At 43.6% G+C, this 18,468-nt stretch overlaps 1 protein-coding gene across 2 annotated transcripts in view; it reads left to right on the forward strand.

Annotated features, from left to right (window-relative positions):
- The window catches only part of dip2bb (disco-interacting protein 2 homolog Bb), an 84,104-nt gene that overhangs the window by 41,562 nt on the left and 24,074 nt on the right, over positions 1 to 18,468 (forward strand). For both annotated transcript variants that reach the window (XM_080728741.1, XM_080728742.1), the window contains exons 6-20: positions 575 to 709; positions 3,981 to 4,100; positions 4,600 to 4,797; positions 5,388 to 5,479; positions 7,715 to 7,825; positions 9,345 to 9,468; positions 10,071 to 10,180; positions 10,704 to 10,806; positions 11,377 to 11,441; positions 12,324 to 12,417; positions 12,510 to 12,629; positions 13,259 to 13,373; positions 13,921 to 14,060; positions 16,147 to 16,283; positions 17,944 to 18,024. In XM_080728741.1, the coding sequence (XP_080584867.1) occupies positions 575 to 709; positions 3,981 to 4,100; positions 4,600 to 4,797; positions 5,388 to 5,479; positions 7,715 to 7,825; positions 9,345 to 9,468; positions 10,071 to 10,180; positions 10,704 to 10,806; positions 11,377 to 11,441; positions 12,324 to 12,417; positions 12,510 to 12,629; positions 13,259 to 13,373; positions 13,921 to 14,060; positions 16,147 to 16,283; positions 17,944 to 18,024 (1,745 nt within the window). The remainder of the gene's footprint in view (positions 1 to 574; positions 710 to 3,980; positions 4,101 to 4,599; positions 4,798 to 5,387; positions 5,480 to 7,714; positions 7,826 to 9,344; positions 9,469 to 10,070; positions 10,181 to 10,703; positions 10,807 to 11,376; positions 11,442 to 12,323; positions 12,418 to 12,509; positions 12,630 to 13,258; positions 13,374 to 13,920; positions 14,061 to 16,146; positions 16,284 to 17,943; positions 18,025 to 18,468) is intronic.

Here is an 18,468-nt window from a genome sequence, read left to right on the forward strand (position 1 = left end):
TATCGAGTTTGTAATGGGCTCGAGTTTCGAGCTCCGTCCCTTACCGAAATGCACCATTACCTTTTGAAGCCAAAAGTATTCGGTATTTACTAGGGCATTCACGAATAGTGATTTTTAGTATTCGAATTATTCGACCTCAAAGTATTCGAATAGTCGAATATTCGACAGGACTGGCCAAACTGTCAAATATTAAGTAAGCAAGATGCGAACATTGTGAAAATAGCCGATCTACCGGTACATGCTCACAACGCCTGTTTATCTGTGGACCCGAGTCACATTAAATGTAATACCTACAATTCCAAGTGCTTGTCAGGGTGGGGGTCCCCAGTTCAAATATGTTTATTTTGGGTGTCACAGCCTAAAAAGATTTGAGAACCCCTGGTATAGAGCATTAACAAATTCATCCACCAGGGGCATTGACCCAAAAAAAAAGAAAAGAAAAAAAGAATATTCGACTTCGGTGAACACCGTCGAATAGTGACTTTGATATTCGAATATTTGTTGAATGCCCTAGTATTTACATATTTTCACAACTCTATTCAAATTAACTGCATGGGTCTCCCCTGCTCCTCAGAGAACAGCGGGCCCCCTCCTGATGTGACAGCTGTGGCCCAGGCCACGCTCCGAGGCCCCAGGGTGGACCTACCCCCGGTGGTCCGAGGTATGAGCCGTGGACAGAGCCGCTCCAGCATGATGGAGACCCATGACGGTAATGTGACACTTTTACTACTTCTGTGTGGTTGTGTATCCCTGCATTAGAGCAGTGTTTCTCAAAAAACATGTATCCCTAGGGGTACGCAGAGGTAGTGCCGAAAAAAGTAGAAAATGGGAAACTGTCGGGCAGAAACCTCGTATCTCCAAGTTTCAGATTTGTATTTTTTTAAAGCCCTGCTTCTTCATACAAGGCCGTCGCATAAAAGTAGTGAAAACGGCAGATCTACAAGCACACAATGCCTCGCGTTGCGAGGCGTTGTGTGCTTGTAGATCGGCTGTTTTCACTAGTTTAAATCATGTTTTAAATGATCATTTCAAAACGGACGGTTTTGGACATACGAGGTTTCCACCCGACAACGACAATATGTATTTTAGTGTTATGGTCAATGATAGAAATTACATCCATACCTTCACTTGTACAACTGTTATTGAATAGAAAGCTATGTTTATTTGCCATTATGCTGTTTTTGAACATACTGGCATGGGAACTGGACTTTTGATGTACATTTTTCTAAGCAAAATGCTGTAGCCAGGGGAAAGGGACTGCAACCAAAGAAGTTTGAGAACCACTGCATTAGAGCAGTGTTTCTCAAACTTATAACATTTAAAGGTCTCCCCTTAAAGGACATCTCCGCCCTAAATAACTTCTAGGCTATTTTTCCTACTTATATTGATCCAAAATGACTGTCCATGGGGTCTATTAGGCAGAAATGCCCCTGTTGTCCAGTTTCCCCAGCAGAACCCAGCAGCTGTCATAGCACAGAGTGGAGCCTATAAGCCTATGGCTTTTATACTATTTGTTGTGGTCAAAAGTGTTTTTATTTTTCATGAATGTGTTACTAGTTGTCATTACAAACAAATCCATGCCATCGTTGTCCCACAAAAGCCACCACACTCTGCTAAACAGATGTTATGCTTTTGTGTGTTTTGCCAAGTCCCAGAAAAGATGCCCTGATTGGCAGTTGTGCCGAATGCTCAGCCCAAAACATGATTTATGAGATTGTGGTGGCTTGTATGGGACAAACAAGGCATGGATGTGTTAGTAATGACAACTAGTAACACATTCATGAAAAAATAAATCACTTTTGACCACAAAAAAATGTGTAAAAGCGATAGGCTTATAGGCTCCACTCTATGCTATGAGAGCTGCTGGGTTCTGCTGGGGAAACTGGATGACAGGGGCATTTCTGCCTAATAGACCCCATGGACAGTCATTTGGGATCAATATAAGTAGGAAAATTAGCCTAGAAGTGATTTAGGGTGGGGTTGTACTTGAACTTTACAGCCCACTAAAGGAACCCACAGAGTCCCGGAACCCTCTTTGAGAACCACTGCATTAGAGCACAGGATCGGGACCCATTTGTGGGTTGCGGACACATTTTTATGGGGCCACTCATTTTTTTGGTTTCCTACGTTTTTGCAATGATTTTTCTAAGGCAGTGGTAAGTTAGAAAAAATGTCTAAGAAGTCGTTAAAATAGCTGATGCTATTTTAGATGTAGATCTAAAAAAAAAACTGCTATTTTCTATTTTGAATGTAGATCTGCTGTTTTCTATTTTGGGTCTCGAGCTAAAACGTTTGGGAACCACTGCATTTGAGTGTTTGTCTGATGTCTCGTGTCTGTTGGAGACACGGACACCGTCTAAATCTTCGCTCAGACTTCTTACCGAGATGTAATCAACATGTCATGTTCCAACCAATGTGCTCACAGATCATTAATCAAACGTTAACCAGCTTTCTCTTCTTCTGATCTTTTCACGCCCTGACTTCACGTTTAATTTTACTGGCAATTTAGGACGAGGTAATCTCCAGAGTAAGGAAACCCCTTGTTGCATAATGTCTGTAGCCTCCTCGTCTGTGACGTTCTCTTCCCTATTTAAATGTCCCTTTCGTTTCAACCGTGTGATTTCTTCTAATGTCACGAAACCAGGTCAACTCCACGCACAAAACTGAACCCCTCCTGTGTTTTCCCAGACGAGAAAAAAGAAAAGAAAAAGAAACCTAATCCCCCCCCCCCCCCCACACCTCTCACTGCCTGTCATCCTAGCGTTGAGACAGCCACGCTCTGCTGCTTTCCATTTTGCTAAAAGTCATGAACTAAAGTCGAATGCGAAAGCTTGAGAAAAAACAATCTGAAAAATGTACAGACTTGTGTGTATTTTTGGAATGAGGAGCAGCAGACTGTGAGATGCTCTACTCCAGAGGTCCTTCCTTCCAGCATCAGATCATGTGTCTAGAGCAGCAGTTCTCAAACGTACGAGTCGCGACCCAAAGTGGGGTCGCACGAAGGTCCCGTTGTGGTCGCGCGTCGACTCCTGCACACACAAGTTCCGCCGACTAGAGAACGAGCATCGACGCACACACAAGCCCTCCCAGAGGCTGAGGCACACAAACTGTTTCAAGCCGTTCATAAACGATTCACTTGGGAATTGTGTTCACTATGAGCGGGTGGTACAAAATACACATACATGGACCACGGGTCCATTTGGTCCCATCTGTAACTGTACCCTTACCCGTAGTTAAAGCTATACTGTGTAAGTTGCTAAACTAGTGGTCTGGTTTTTTCACCCGTTTTTCGCCCGGAGTCGCCGCGGACCACCGGAGCGGTGCCGCAAACCATCGCGACCGATACGAATCCGTAGAGGGGTAGAACGTAATTTTCTGACCAGGATTTGGGGAGTAAGAGGTTAAGAATCCTTCACCATCGTAAACACTTGCTGCTGAGGGAGGCTACTTCCTGAAGAGACGGCAGACACGCTGTGATTGGCCGGTAGTGTATCATGTGTGTATGATCCGCAATGTGATTGGCCAACGTATACACAACATATACAGATGATGCAGATGACGTAATTTTGTCGCGAAATTCTCCCCCCCTCACGGCTCATAGAAAACATACAAAGAGAAGGCTTTAGAAGATGAAAATAACGGAGTGGGTGTTCTAAAACTTTAGCGATTTAACAGTTAGGACAATTTTAAGATTTGTTTTATAAAAAAAGTTACATAGTATAACTTTAAATTTAGATCGTGAGTCGCGTCGATGTAACGTTTCCGAGCGCGAAGACGATTCTCACAGACAAACAACCAGTTACCAACAGCTGCCGCGATAGAGAAAAACAAAACCCCTCATAATATGGGGTCGTCGTGTCAAAAGGTTTGAGAACCCCTGGTCTAGAGTTAGAGTAGACTGCACCCACTGTGGATTTGTGTCAGATCCGACAGCGTTGCGTTGTACCAGGGCATGTGTGTGACTGTATGTTGCCTTGCAGGGGTGCCTGTCAACAGCAGGGTGTCCACTAAGATCCAGCAGCTCCTGGCCACGCTCAAGAGGCCCAAACGTCCCGAGCTGAGCGAGTTCTTCACGGACGACGCCGAGGAGATAGTGGAAGGTGAGAGAAATGATTTCCCATTCTTATTCTCGATGAAGACCGAGAGCTCGAAACATCGAATGCGGCAATTTAAAAATCACGCCCAGTGTGAAGTGAATGGTGCCTTTGTGCGTGCTCAGAACGTCCCTCGAAGCGCTGTGCGGGACATACCGGTACGGACGGACATACTGTACATACACACAAAGCCAGATCTAGGAGCGGTTAGCACTGCTCAAAAGCGTGCAGCTGAGAGCCAGCGTACAGACTTTTATTTCACGAATCATTCCAACGCGGCTACACAGTAAAATCCCCAGTGTTTAATTAACACTGCGAATGTTGCTGTGTAGAACTGCATTTCTACCATGTTGATGTACATAATTAAAACAAAACTTATTTGTGCTTCACTGATCCTCTGTCTCCTCTCTCTCTCTCTCTCTCTCTCTCTCTCTCTCTCTCTCTCTCTCTCTCTCTCTCTCTCTCTCTCTCTCTTACTCTCTCTCCCTGGCTGTCCCTCCAACAGTAACCCCGCCGGACCCCAACGCACCCAAGCCAGAAGGCCGTCAGATCATGCCAGTGAAAGGGGAGCCCCTGGGCGTGGTCAGTAACTGGCCCCCGGCTTTGCAGGCAGCGTTGGCTCGTTGGGGGGCCACACAGAGCAAGAGCCCTGCGCTCACTGCACTGGACATTACTGGGAAACCCCTCTATACGCTGACCTACGGTGAGACATCTTCACACACGCACACCTCCGCCAACACTATGCAATTGTCAGGGCTCTTGAAATATGACAGATTATGTCATTTTGATAGATTATCTCTCGTCTTTGTGTTTCATGAAAATCCATGTTGTTTTTGCTGATAGGACAAACAGAATTGGCTGAAAAGGAAATTCAAAGAAAAATTACGCACATCCTCCGTTCTTCGGTGCCGAGCTAAAACTGCCAACGCAGTAATACTAGGAACAAAGAAAGTAGCTCGCACTCACTTTTTTGGTCGCTCCAAACATTTATTGACAAGCAAAAATCTTTTTGCTTGCTTGTCAATAAATGTTTGGAGCGACCAAAAAGGTGAGTGCGAGCTACTTTCTTTGTTCCTGAAAAGGAAATGCCTCTGAATTGAGGCATTTCACACAAAACTGAAAAAAGCCCAATCATATTGAATAGATGTTGTGATTTGTGAACCATACCAAAACAGGTGTAAGCTGTTGGGCAGTGTTTATGGCAGTGTACCCTTTTTGTATGTCATGTATACAGTAGTACTGTACATCCTATCCTCAATTCTCATTCTCCACCTTCTCTGATCCGTCCAATAGGGAAGCTGTGGAGTCGCAGCGTGAAACTGGCCTACACACTCCTGAACAGACTGGGCACCAAAAACGAACAGATCCTCAAGCCTGGAGATAGGGTGAGAAAAACATGAGATCATCAAAGAGCTTCCCCATCATAAATCTCCCCATAACCAACCCATTTAGGCCTAGAATTATTGAATGCTTTAACCAGTGAAAAATAGCAGATATACAAGGTCATAGCGCGGCACCGAGTGCCGCGCTGCGAGCTTGTACATCTGCTATTTTTGAAAAAGTTGTGAAAATGTTTGAGGGGGGTCCCTGGAACTAGATATTTTGAGATGGGGGTCTGTGGCCAAATACATATCATTTTGGGGGTCCTTCAAATGAAAAGGTTTGAGAACCACTGACATAGTAGTCTCTCAAGAACAGACTGAGCTCCAGTTAAGTGGAAAGGACCTTTTCTTTGACGATGGCTGGCCAGATTGCTGACGTAGAAACATAGGTTTTTCCAAAAAACTTTAGAAGGATTCAAAAGACACTTATAGAATCGGGTCAAAATTCTAATTTTCACAATAAAAACAAATAGCAGATCTACAAGCTCACAGCCGCGCTGTGAGCTTGTATATCTGCTATTTTTCAATAGTTAAAGCTTAAAATAATGATACACAATGATGTGTACCCGTTCTTAATGGGTTAAACCCTACATTACACTGTGTAGTACTTCATCATACGATGAATAGGGGCATCCTGTGCTTCAATGAAAATAAAACTGATAATGCTGATTCATCCGAGATGCTGGACAAGTTTAAAGAGATGGGTTTCTAAAACTCAAAAAATGCACTCATGTATCATAAAGATCTGGTGATTTGAGTGGTATTTACCCCACCAAATAAAGCTTTAATGTAGGCATGTTTGATGAACTGACAAATAATCATTGACATTGGTTTTGAAAGTAATTATTTTCTAGTCTGTGGTGTTATGAAGGCTCATACACAAGAAAGGGATGATGATGATCCAGCTGATAAATGGAACCCAGATGGAAACTTTGGTGGAAATTAGTATCATGTGGAAATGCTTGAAATGTTCAATATCCCATTAAAAAGAAAATCTGCTTATGTACACATAGAGACTTCAGAAATCATGGTAGTGCATTCTAGTGCTTATCTATCTAATAGATAGATAGATAGATAGATAGATAGATCTAGCTCAGGGGTTTTCAAAGTGGGTGACAGGGCACCCTGGGGTGCCGTGAAGGCAGTCCAGGGGTGCCGCGAGATAATTTGATGATATTTGGAATTTATTTGGAAACTTGAAGTAAAGTTATTTTCAGTCAGTTGTAACCAAAATGGCTATTATTTTAGCATTTTCCTCGTAACATAAACACTAAAATATCATCACTGTCGGGCAGAAACCTCGTATCTCCACATTTCAAATGTGTACAGTACGTCTTTTGGTAAAGCAAAGCACTGCTTCATCATAAAAGACTGTCGCACAAAACTAATGAAAACAGCCGATCTACAAGCACACAGCGCCTCGCAACGCTTGTGCTTGTAGATCTGCTGTTTTCACTAGTTTAGTACATTTTATAGATGATGAATACAAAACGAACGGTTTTGGACATACAATGTTTCCACCCGACAACAACGATATGCTATAAATATAAGGTGCTGGGAGTGAAAATTATAATGTAGGCGTGCCTCGGATTAAAAAAATATTTATGGGGTGTCCTGAGACAAAAAAGTTTGGGAACCCCTGATCTAGCTTATCTTATCTTATATTATACATGTGGGTAGATGGTGGTTTGGAGGGGGTCACAAACATAACATCCGGATTGGCTAACAAAGGTCACAAAACGTGACATCCAGTTTTGACTGGCCAAGCCTCGTGTGATGTAGTACTCTGTATAGTGGCCTGAACATCTTGAATTATTGTACGATGTCAAAGAGGAGCCATTTACAAGCGATTAAGACCTGGGACCGAATCTACGAAATCCTTCTAAGGTTTTTTGAAAAACGTATGTTTCTATGTCAGTGGTTCTCAATTTTTTTCATATCAAGGACCACCCCAAAAAATGTATTTGGCCGCCGACCCCATCTCAAAATATGATGTATCAGGGTCCCCCCAGAAGCAAAGATTGGAGTTAAAAATGTTCGCTTTAAAATAACATATATTCAAAGATGTGCACAAATTGTCACAGATTTTCTAAAATAGCAGATCTATGCTTATATGCTATTTTTTAATTGACAAAGTATAAAAAATAACGGTTAAAGTGGTTACGTGACACAAATGCGTTCACGTGGTTATGCTCATAGAGATGGAAAATGTGTTTCTGTTACACATTGGACCTGTAGGTGGCGCTGGTGTTTCCCAACAGTGACCCGGGGATGTTCTGGGTGGCCTTCTACGGCTGCCTGCTGGCCGAGGTCATCCCTGTTCCTATCGAGGTCCCACTCTCTCGCAAGGTAAGAAGGCACTGTGATGAAGGGTGGGCGATATGGTGATAAATATCGTTGAGACGATACAATGTCTCCACAATATGCCTTTTTGGAGATATCGTGATACAATGAAGGAAGGAGCCTTTTAAAAAATCCTGTTGAATTGTTCATACAGAGGTTCATTGCAGAATTCATTTAAACCTGCATTTTGGTCTAAATCAGTAGTTCTCAAACTTTAAAATGTCAAGGTCTCCCCTTAACTCTGACAGTACAGAAATGAAACCAAATGGTTTTGGTTTCATTTGTATACTGTCAGAGTTACATACTTGTAAGGATCAATTTAGACCTCCCAAAAGGAACCCAGAGAGTCCCTGGACCCCACATTGAGGACCACTGGTCTAAATGATCATTTTTCTTTAGTTTTTGTTACCTTGTACTGTAGGTGGTTGTACTGTTAAGTAACGTGATACAGCTTGGGAAAATATTGTGATATTGTATTTTTCCACATCGCCCACCCCTACACTGTGATGAAGGGGCACCAGTGTTGTTTTTGACAGCAAATTTAGATTTAGTTTTAGTCATAGCCTTTTGAATAATTTAGTCACCTGAAAAGTTTTAGTTTTAGTCTAATTTTAGTCGACTAAATATCATACGTTTTTAGGCAACTAAATTTACAGTTGATTTAGTCAACTGAAATGTATTTTGGCAGGCCTTGATGGCATCGTAATGACTGATTTTACACTTGGTTGTGTGCTGAAAATAGCCGATCTACAAGCTCACAACGCGTCGCAGCTCGCCGCGTTGTGAGCTTGTAGATCTGCTATTTTCAGCATGCAACACCTGAGAGCAACCAAACATAAAATGACTCTCTTCTCCCCTAGTCCCTCCCTAACGTTTTAGTCTAGTTTTTATTTTGTTGACGAATATATTTAGTCTTAGTTTTAGTCATCACAGCTTAGTTTTTATTTCGTTTTCATTTTGTTTTAGTCAGTGAAAAAAACGCAGTCGACAAACATTTTTCGTCATAGTTTTAGTCAACAAAATCAACACCGAGGGGCACTGATGCGTGATTATGGATCCAACTGGGAAAGATGGATGGAAACGGCATAGAGCGCTCGTTTTCACAGTTATTGTCCACGACACTGCAAGCGGCGCGAAGGCCAGCGGACCTTGGTCCTGCTCTTCGCCCCCGAGCGCCGCAGGCGCGAGTGGCCGCGAAGAGCGGGCCAGGGCCGCGCGGCCGGCGGAGCGCCGCGCGAGTTACGAAGCCGTGGTGAATGCAATCGTTATATTTATGCCCAGGCCGTAAGGCCTGGGCAAGCGCACGATAAACGCCATGATAATTGGGTACCGTGCACCTCGCGCGGTCCAAGTGACTACAACGGAGCGCTCCCTACGTCCGGTTCAGCCAATCACAAGCTTCAAAAATGAGTCCGGGGCGTGGTTATCCATCTTTCCCAGTTGGATCTATAATCACGCGGCACTGATGGCGTCTTTGCACGACAAGCGTTGACTTCCTGCCTGTGTATGTGGGCTGTTTGTTCAGGACGCAGGCAGCAGCCAGGTGGGGTTTCTTCTGGGCAGCGCCGGTGTGGGCCTGGCCCTCACCAGCGAGGTGTGTCTGAAGGGACTGCCCAAGACGCCCACTGGAGAAATACTACAGTTTAAAGGTCAGTCTGTCTGTAGCACGCCTTCCCAAACAGTGGCTCTGTATTTTTTTGTGACCACGTTTTTATTATTTATTTACTGTTTTATTCTTTTTTTCATCAGAGCAACCCATTTTGTTCAGTATAATTTGGCTTACATTGTAAGGACATTCACATTTTGCCTGCTTGTGTGCAAAGCATGTGCACGTATGCATCCACAATACATGTCTCTGTGTACACCTTTTTTGAACACAGACACACACACACACACACACACGCACGCACGCACGCACGCACACACACACACACACACACACACTCCTTCCTAAAATCCCACCCTCCTGTTGGTTCCATCATGACAGAAATGACGCTTCACAAAATGCAATATCATAAAACATAAAACACATTAAACAAATTATACGTGCGCTTTCACCTTTTCTACAGCACCCATGAGTGTATCATGTCAGCTTTAAACTCGTTTTTATGGATTTGCATAAATATGTATGTTTTTGTCATTTATTTATTCATAATTATTTATACATTTTGCAAACTTGAAACCTACAAAAATATATCATAAGTGTATGGGATTCTTCATCGTTTGTCCCGTGGTGTGTTGGGTTTGATAGGCTGGCCTCGGCTAAAGTGGGTGGTGACAGACTCCAAGTATCTGACCAAGCCCTCTAATAACTGGCAGCCACATATACCTACAGCCAACACTGATGCTGCATATATAGAGGTAAGACTACTTACTGTATTACTGTATGTACAGTATATTTGTATTGCAAACATTTCAATTTCAAGGATCCCCGTAATGCTTTCTTTGTTACAACAACATTGTGAAGCCTGTTGTTCTCATATGAATGTATTTATTTATTATTTTTGTGTCTTGTCATAAGATTATTGCAGTTGCAATTATTGCAGTGTTTCTCAAAGTGGATTCCTGGGACTCTGTGGGTTCCTTTAGGGGGGTCTAAATGGACCCATACAAGTTTGCAACTCTGATTAACGGGTCCATTTGGTTCCATTTGTACACTGTCAGAGTTAAGGGGAGACCTTGAAATGTAGAAGTTTGAGAAACACTGCCTTATTGGATTATAAGACACCAAAAATATAAATAAACAATATCACATTCACTTCCTAGTGAACCGAAACTGCACAAATAACATTTTTAAAATAAAGCACTTGGTCATAATCACCACACTAGGACGTGGACACACGTCTTGTTATTTTCTAATTTCCTGTGTTGTCTCTTTGTGCAGTACAAGGCCAACAAAGAGGGCACAGTGATGGGTGTGGCTGTGTCTAAAGTAGCCATGTTGACCCACTGCCAAGCACTGACCCAAGCCTGCAACTACTGTGAAGGTGAGTATAGGTCTTACTGGGGAGAGGTGCTGTAGTTCAGTGGTTCTCAACCTGTGGGTCGGGACCCCCAGGGGGGTCCCCAAATTATTTTGGGGGGTCCCCAGATGATTAACTTAATGTGCAACATTGTTTTCTCATTCAAAATGAAACAAACCAACATACAGTATAAGCGTATAGAGGGTATCTGCACATTTCTAAAGTGACAATTTAATGACTTTTAAGACCCGTTTAATACTTCTAAAATACAACATTTAACATTCTCCATATTGAAAAAATATTAGAGGCGGAAATTGTGAAAATAGCAGATCTACATGCCTCCAACGCCTTGCAACACAAGGCATTGTGAGCATGTAGATCTGCTATTTTAACCGTGTTATACAAAATGTTAAGCCTCAACTCTTAGTGCTCGTCAGGGGAGGGGGGGGGGGGGGGGGGGTCCCCAGTTAAAATATGATTATTTTGAGGGTTGCGGACTGAAAAGGTTGAGAACCACTGCTGTAGTTGACCTGAACGTTCAACGGTTTTGTTCAAACCCTGATAATACCCGTGTCCTATACTGTATGTCCTCAGGAGAGACGCTGGTGAATGTCCTGGACTTCAAGAAGGACATGGGTCTATGGCACGGAGTTCTCACCGTGAGTTAACAAACATGCACACGCTTGATTACACCACAACGATACCGTTTCAGGGGTGAAAGGTCGGGGAACAAAGCAGCGCAAGAAGTGCATCAGCATTTCAATAACGCCTCGAGGAAAGCGCAGCACTGCTGCTTTTTTTAACATTCTGTTTTCCCTCTAAACAAAGGCTTTTAACACGATAAGCCCCGGGCCAAGTCCCTCTGCTTTTGATGTTCCCCTATCCTCTCCATCTTTTCCTCTCCATCTTTTTCCACCACTCATCCGTACTTAATCCACCCTGTAATTCAAAACTCACACAAATCTGAGATTTGGGAACACCTTGTTTGCAGCAGTAATGCGGAAGTAATGCCCTCGGCACAGGCATGTGTTCATAGAGCAATGGTTCTCAAACATTTTTTTATGTCGTGGACCCCCATTATGCACTATCAGTGTCAGTGTTTCTCAAACTTTGAAATTTCAAGGTCTCCCCTTAACTCTGACAGTGTACAAATGGAACCAAATGAACCCTAACGGGTTCATTTGGTTCCATTTGTACACTGTCAGAGTTACAGACTTGTATGGATCAAGACCCCCCTAAAGGAACCCACGAGTCCCTGGAATCCACTTTGAGAACCACTGCACTATGTATTTGGCCACGGACACGTGTCGTGAGCTTGTAGGTCAGCTATTTTTGAATTGCTGAAAAAAGAAAAAGTTCCTCGTTATGCCGGGGACCCCCTGGAACTCCCTCAGTGATCCCTGGGGGTCCTCGGACAGTATTATAGAGTTAATACTGAATTATAATGACTTACAATGCGTCTCAACCAATAATAATAGAGCACTGTAATTATCGACTTCTATTACCCATCGTTGTGCCTATCTGTGCCTATGTGTTTGCAGGCTGTGATGAACAGGATTCATACCATCAGCGTTCCCTATGCTGTCATGAAGGCCTGTCCTCTGTCCTGGGTGCAGAGAGTCCATATCCATAAAGGTGACTTGCACTGTTCTCCTGTAGCATTCAATTCAGTGACTTTGGATTTACGTTTTACAGCGAGTCATGTTGAAGATCGTGTCCTCCCGCAGCTCGTGTAGCGTTGGTGAAGTGCCGCGACCTGCACTGGGCCATGATGGCCCACAGGGAGCAGAGAGACACCAGCCTGGCGTCGCTGCGGATGCTCATAGTCGCCGACGGTGCTAACCCCTGTGAGTACCGGAACGGAACCTTGAGCTTCCTAAAATCACTTCTCTTTTTTTTTCTTTTTTACGTAATTTTTGTTTGCAGTTTGTCACATGTATACAGCATCACATGGTCAACATTATTACACAGGGTTCCCACGGTCATGAAATTCCTGGATATATTTTGAAATTAGAAAGATTTTGTTCCAGTACTGGAAAAGTTTTGGAATTGATCAAGGGTCCTGGAAGGTCCTGGAAAAAATAGCTATGCATTGTCTTTGGTTATTGATTTTGTTAATACCTCTGAAATGACAAATTAAACATGGGCCAAAATGTCAAATATTAGAGGCAGAAGATCTACTAATATTAATATTAGAGGCAGCAGATCTACATGCTCACAACGCCTCGCGTTGCGAGGCGTTGTGAGCATGTAGATCTGCTATTTTCACAATAGAACAGTGTTATACAAAATTCCTCAACTCTTAGTGCTCGTCTGGGTGCCGGGTCCCCAGTTAAAATATGATTATTTCGGGGGTCACGGAAAAGGTTGAGAACCACTGGCATACACTACCTGTCTTTGGACTATGTAATTAAAATCACCTTAGAAATTAGATGTTATCATTTCATTGTGTCGTCTCTCTCTCTCTCACCTCCAGGGTCGGTGTCGTCGTGTGACGCCTTCCTGTGTGTGTTCCAGTCCCACGGGCTGAAGCCCGAGGTCATCTGTCCCTGTGCCACCTCCCCTGAGGCCATGACGGTGGCCATACGCAGGTACAACACACTGACACACTTTCACTAGACATTCTGCTATGGCAGTTTAGTATTAGCAAATAGTGGTGCATGGCAGTAGCATGCACTGTTGGGAAAAGTACTGAAAGCATGCATGGGAGGACAGATGGACTGCGGGGGTAGACGCTGCTCAAGTGGATGTAGGAGATGGCTTGTTTATGCTTGTTTTATGTCCACTCCTGTGCAGGCACGTGCACACATAGACATCAGAAGGGGCCGTAAAAAGTCTGTAAAAAGTACCCTCTCCAGACCATGAATGCAGTTTTTAATGCCCCCTTTCCATGCCATACCTGAAGGCAGCATTCAGGAGAATTGCCGTGTCCGTCTTTTCCTGAACTTGAATGCAGTATCTTATGCTGAAAGATTTGCCCTCTCTGTGTAGAAATCCATGCTGTTACGCCACATCTCCAGTATTGACTTGATCATAGACGACGGTCTGCTATTTTCGATATTTCCACTAAAAGGCCCTTTTAGAAGTTTTAGCCCCTGCCTCTCTAACATTCTCTGCACGTCCCCTGCTCCTGCACAGACCCGGGGTGCCTGGCACACCGCTCCCCGCCCGCGCCATCCTCTCCATGACCGGACTGAGCCACGGGGTGATCAGGGTCAACACGGAGGACAAGAACTCTGCCCTCACAGTGCAGGACGTGGGCCATGTGATGCCTGGAGGTGAGGACGGAGAGAGGATTGAAAGAAGAACTAACTACAAATAGGAATTGCATGGGGATGCGCAGGGTCTTTTTTAGATGAGATATTAGCTATTGAAAGTACAGGCAAATACTGGCTTATGCCAAAGCTAAAATGTAGAGACTAATACCAGGTCATTGATGACCTGGTATCCTATAGTACAGTGGTTCTCAAACTTTGAAATGTGAAGGTTTCCCCTTTACTCTGACAGTGTACAAATGGAACCAAATGGAGCCCTGACCGGTCCATTTGGTCCCATTTGTACACTGTCAAAGTTACAGAATTGTAAGGGTCAATTTAGAACCCCATAAAGGAACAGAGAAAAGAGGAAAAGAGAGTCCCTGAAATCCACTTTGAGAACCACTGCTATAGTGTGTATAGCTTCGATGTGCAGATAATTGTCTCCACCAGCCGAAGGCATGGGGGAGAGTATGTTTTCCCCTCTGTCCGTCCGTCCGTGCGTCCGTCCGTCCGTCCGTGCGTCCTCGCAGTTTGTGAGCGCCTAATCTCAGTCGCCGTTGGCCCGGACGCTGCCAAAGTGAGCACACACACTCCCTGGATGTCAATCTAGAACCTCTGCCATTTTTCAAATGGGCCTTTTCTAGCGCCACCTAGTGTCCGATGTTCGCAAAACACATTTCGGTGCACTACTCTTACAGATTTTGTCCAAAAATCCTACAAATCGGTAGGCAGTTTCTCGACAGTCATGTGATCGACACGGATCTGTCCGATTTTTCATATTCCATCCTGATTGGCTAAGATCGGCTTCCAAAGTTTGTAGGATTGAGCCGTTTGGAACAAAATGCCTCAAATCCCAAACGCAAAGTGCAATCATCATGAAATCGCGCACACACGTTCCCACTAGGTCGAAGAAGAAATGCCACTTAAAATTTTTGAAATCAGCCTCATGGTGGCGCTATAACAGGCCGATTTGAGGTTTTACCTATAACTTCACCGATCAGTTTCAAACTTTGTAAGCGCACTCCCTAGAGGCTAAGGATAAACCTTTGCCCTGCATTTTTCACATCAGCCTTTTATAGCGCCACCTTGGGCCGACTTGTGTAAAACACATTTTTGGATATTACTCCTTGAGATTGTATCCAAAAATCACGCAAATCGGTACACAGTATCTCTATAGTCATGTGATCAAGTCCGATCCGTTTGATATTTCATATTCCATCCTGATTGGCTAATATTTGCTTCCAAAGTTTGCAGGATTGCTCAGTTTTTGAACAAAATGCCTCAAATCATCAACGCAGCTTGCGATTACCGTGAAATTTGCCACACATATTCCCACTAGGTCAAGGAACAAATGCTACCTTTTTCACCTGTTATAGCGCCACCAGCAGGTAGACTTTAGCAAAACACATTTTTGGAACACAATGCTTCAAATCATGCATGCAGCGTCCGATTGCCATGAAAGATCTAAGGTGAAGAACATATGCCACCTTTTTACATTGGCCTATTATACAGTAGCACCACCAGAACGCACGGCCTGGTGGAGACCTGTGCTCGGAAGAGCACTGCTTCTAGTTGATTTTATTTTGACTGACGATAGGTTCTTGGTCTACCTGCTGTATGTTTTTCATTGACTGTTTCTATGCATTTGATGTGTTAACTTGTACTGATGTCCTCGCTAATTGTACTGTAAGTCACTCTTGATTAAGAGCGTCTGCTAAATGCCTATTTCTCAATTGTATGTACGACAGTAAATGTTAAATGGTGCATTTACATAGCGCCTTTATCCAAGGCGTTTTACATAGATTGAGCATTACATTCACCCATTCACACACACATTCACACACCGATGGCGGAGGAAACGATGCAAGGCACCAACCTGCTTACCGGGAGTCGGGAGCAACTTAGGGGTTCAGAGTCTTGCTCAAGGACTCTTCGACACTAACTCTGGGGGAGCACAGGATCGAACTGCGAACCCTTCGGGAACCCTCCGTGTTCTAATGACGGTTTCTCTACCCCTGAGCTACTGCCGCCCCTAGGCAGTCATTTGAATAGCTCCTATTATTGGTATGTATACATGTCACAGCGATGTGTTTGTGTGTGTCCACAGCCCTGATGTGCATTGTTAAGCCCGACGGGCCTCCTCAGCTATGTAAAACAGACGAGATAGGAGAGATAGTGATCAACTCCCGCGCCGGAGGCAACATGTACTACGGCCTGCCTGGTCTCACCAAAAACACCTTTGAGGTATGGAACTAAACCTTTGAGAGCGTGGATGGATACTGTAGGCTGCTGCAGGCTCCATGAAATGTTTCTTTGCCTTGTTATATATAGATGGTTTCATCCAAACGCCCTCATGTTATGCAGGGAGACAAGCCAAAAGCCTTGGATTCCTCATGCCCGCTGTTGGTTGGTTAATAATATAATACATTGTACTGTAGTTTGCATCGCAACGACCAGTTTATGATAGGCCGTGTTGGGCCAGAGAACCCTACAAGATAATTTCTCCCTTTATCCTTTTTTTATCACCAGAATGATAACTACTGGATATTGTAACTATGCTTTTTGTATTCTGTATCTATTCTCTAACACAGGGGTCTTCAACAGTGGGTCCGGGACCCCTAGGGGGTCCTCAGAGTTACTACAGGGGGTCTTCCAAATCTTTGAGTGATTGAAACTTTTTTTATATTAACTCACTGAACGCCATAAACGTCTTATACGTCTTTGGACCTCGGTGCCATAAACGTCTTTTACGTCTTTTTAATTAATCAAAAGTTTTATCATTTTTTCATAATTGTAATTTCAAAAAAATCGCTCTAGAAGTTGGCCATATGCCTCCGTGACCTGAGCGATACGGCCGATTTGACTGTAGCACCAGTGTAACACAGTCCGGCGGAAAATCGGTATAGCCGAAGATTGGTTCCGGCCGTTTAAATGTTATCTAAAACGTTCGTTTATACACTTTCCCGTGCATCCCTGACGAACTATAAGTACTCAAAAAACGCAGAAAATTCTCAGGATTCCAGCGGTGCCATCCATTCTTCTCTACCTATCCTTGATCGCGATCGCCAGGGTTCCGAAGTGTTATAGCATGCTAGCTAAAAGGCCTGGCCAAAATGTAAACAACAGGCCCAAACCAAAAAAAAGATGGACGTCTTCTTCCTTCTTCTGTTAGTTGATCAGATAGTAGGAGACCACCCTCTGGTGGTTTTCAAATGGTATTGCACTCCAGATTGCACACAGGGCCCATCACAGCACACACATATGATGATGATCAAGACATCTTACACATGTTCTATTGAAGCCCAAATCTAATGATAGGATATATATATATAAATATACATGTTTTCCTTTGTAAGAGGGGTAGTGTGGCTTTCGATAGAAGCATAGATTTATATATGTAATTTAAGTACAAAATATGATTTTGGCCCCCATAAAAAGGCAAAATTAAGCAAAATGGCTGGCACCAGTTTTGTAGATTTTGAATAAAGGGTGGCATTCACTGAGTTAACTACTTGAACCCTTAGTGTCCATATTCTGAAAACTTTAGCCGAAAATAGCAGATCTACAAGCTCACAATGCCTCGCGCTGCGAGGCATTGTGAGCTTGTAGATCGGCTATTTTCGGCAAAGAGTGTTGGTGTAGAGGGAAATAGAGTACAGAGTGAAAGGTCAAGTTTATTAAGTAATGACGGTTCAAGTTGTTAAATATCTGAAAATACAAATGTACATGATTCCAAAGTACACTGATTATTGTGCTGACAAACCAATGAAACTATAATGGAATCTATGAAAAGGTTGTGGGGGTCCCTGCTTCATCTCTCTCTCAACTAAGGGGTCCTTGGCCTGAAAACGTTGAAGACCCCTGCTCTAACATCATGTGTGTCTTGGTGTGATTGTGTGTGCAGGTCATTCCAGTCAATGCCAGCGGTGCTCCCATTGGAGAGATTCCATTTGTGAGGTCGGGACTCCTGGGGTTCATTGGCCCTGTAAGTTAAGACAGTGATTTTGTGGACCGAAATGCATTTTGGCCTTGGCTAGATGGTGTCGTAATGGCTGATTTTACACTTGGTTGCATGCTGAAAATAGACGATCTACAAGCTCAGTTGTGGGCCTTTAGATCTGCTATTTTCAGAGCACAACACCCTAGAGGGTAGGGCATTCACGAATAGGGATTTTTAGTATTCGAATTATTCGACCTCAAAGTATTAGAATAGTCGAATACTTTGAGGTCGAATAATTAGAATGGCACTGGCATAACCCTTACGTTACACCACCTACGCAAAGACTTTATCATCAACATCGAATAAGCTTGTTCAACTTAACGGAAACCACAACTCTTGAAACTAACTAAATGAGTAGGGCAGTTTGAATGAACACAGGATTGACCGTGGCAGCATAACAAATGTCATCAGACAAAAAAGACATAGTAT

This window comes from Nannobrachium achirus (assembly GCF_963921795.1).
Source record: "Nannobrachium achirus genome assembly, chromosome: 6".
Taxonomy (NCBI): Eukaryota; Metazoa; Chordata; class Actinopteri; order Myctophiformes; family Myctophidae; genus Nannobrachium; species Nannobrachium achirus.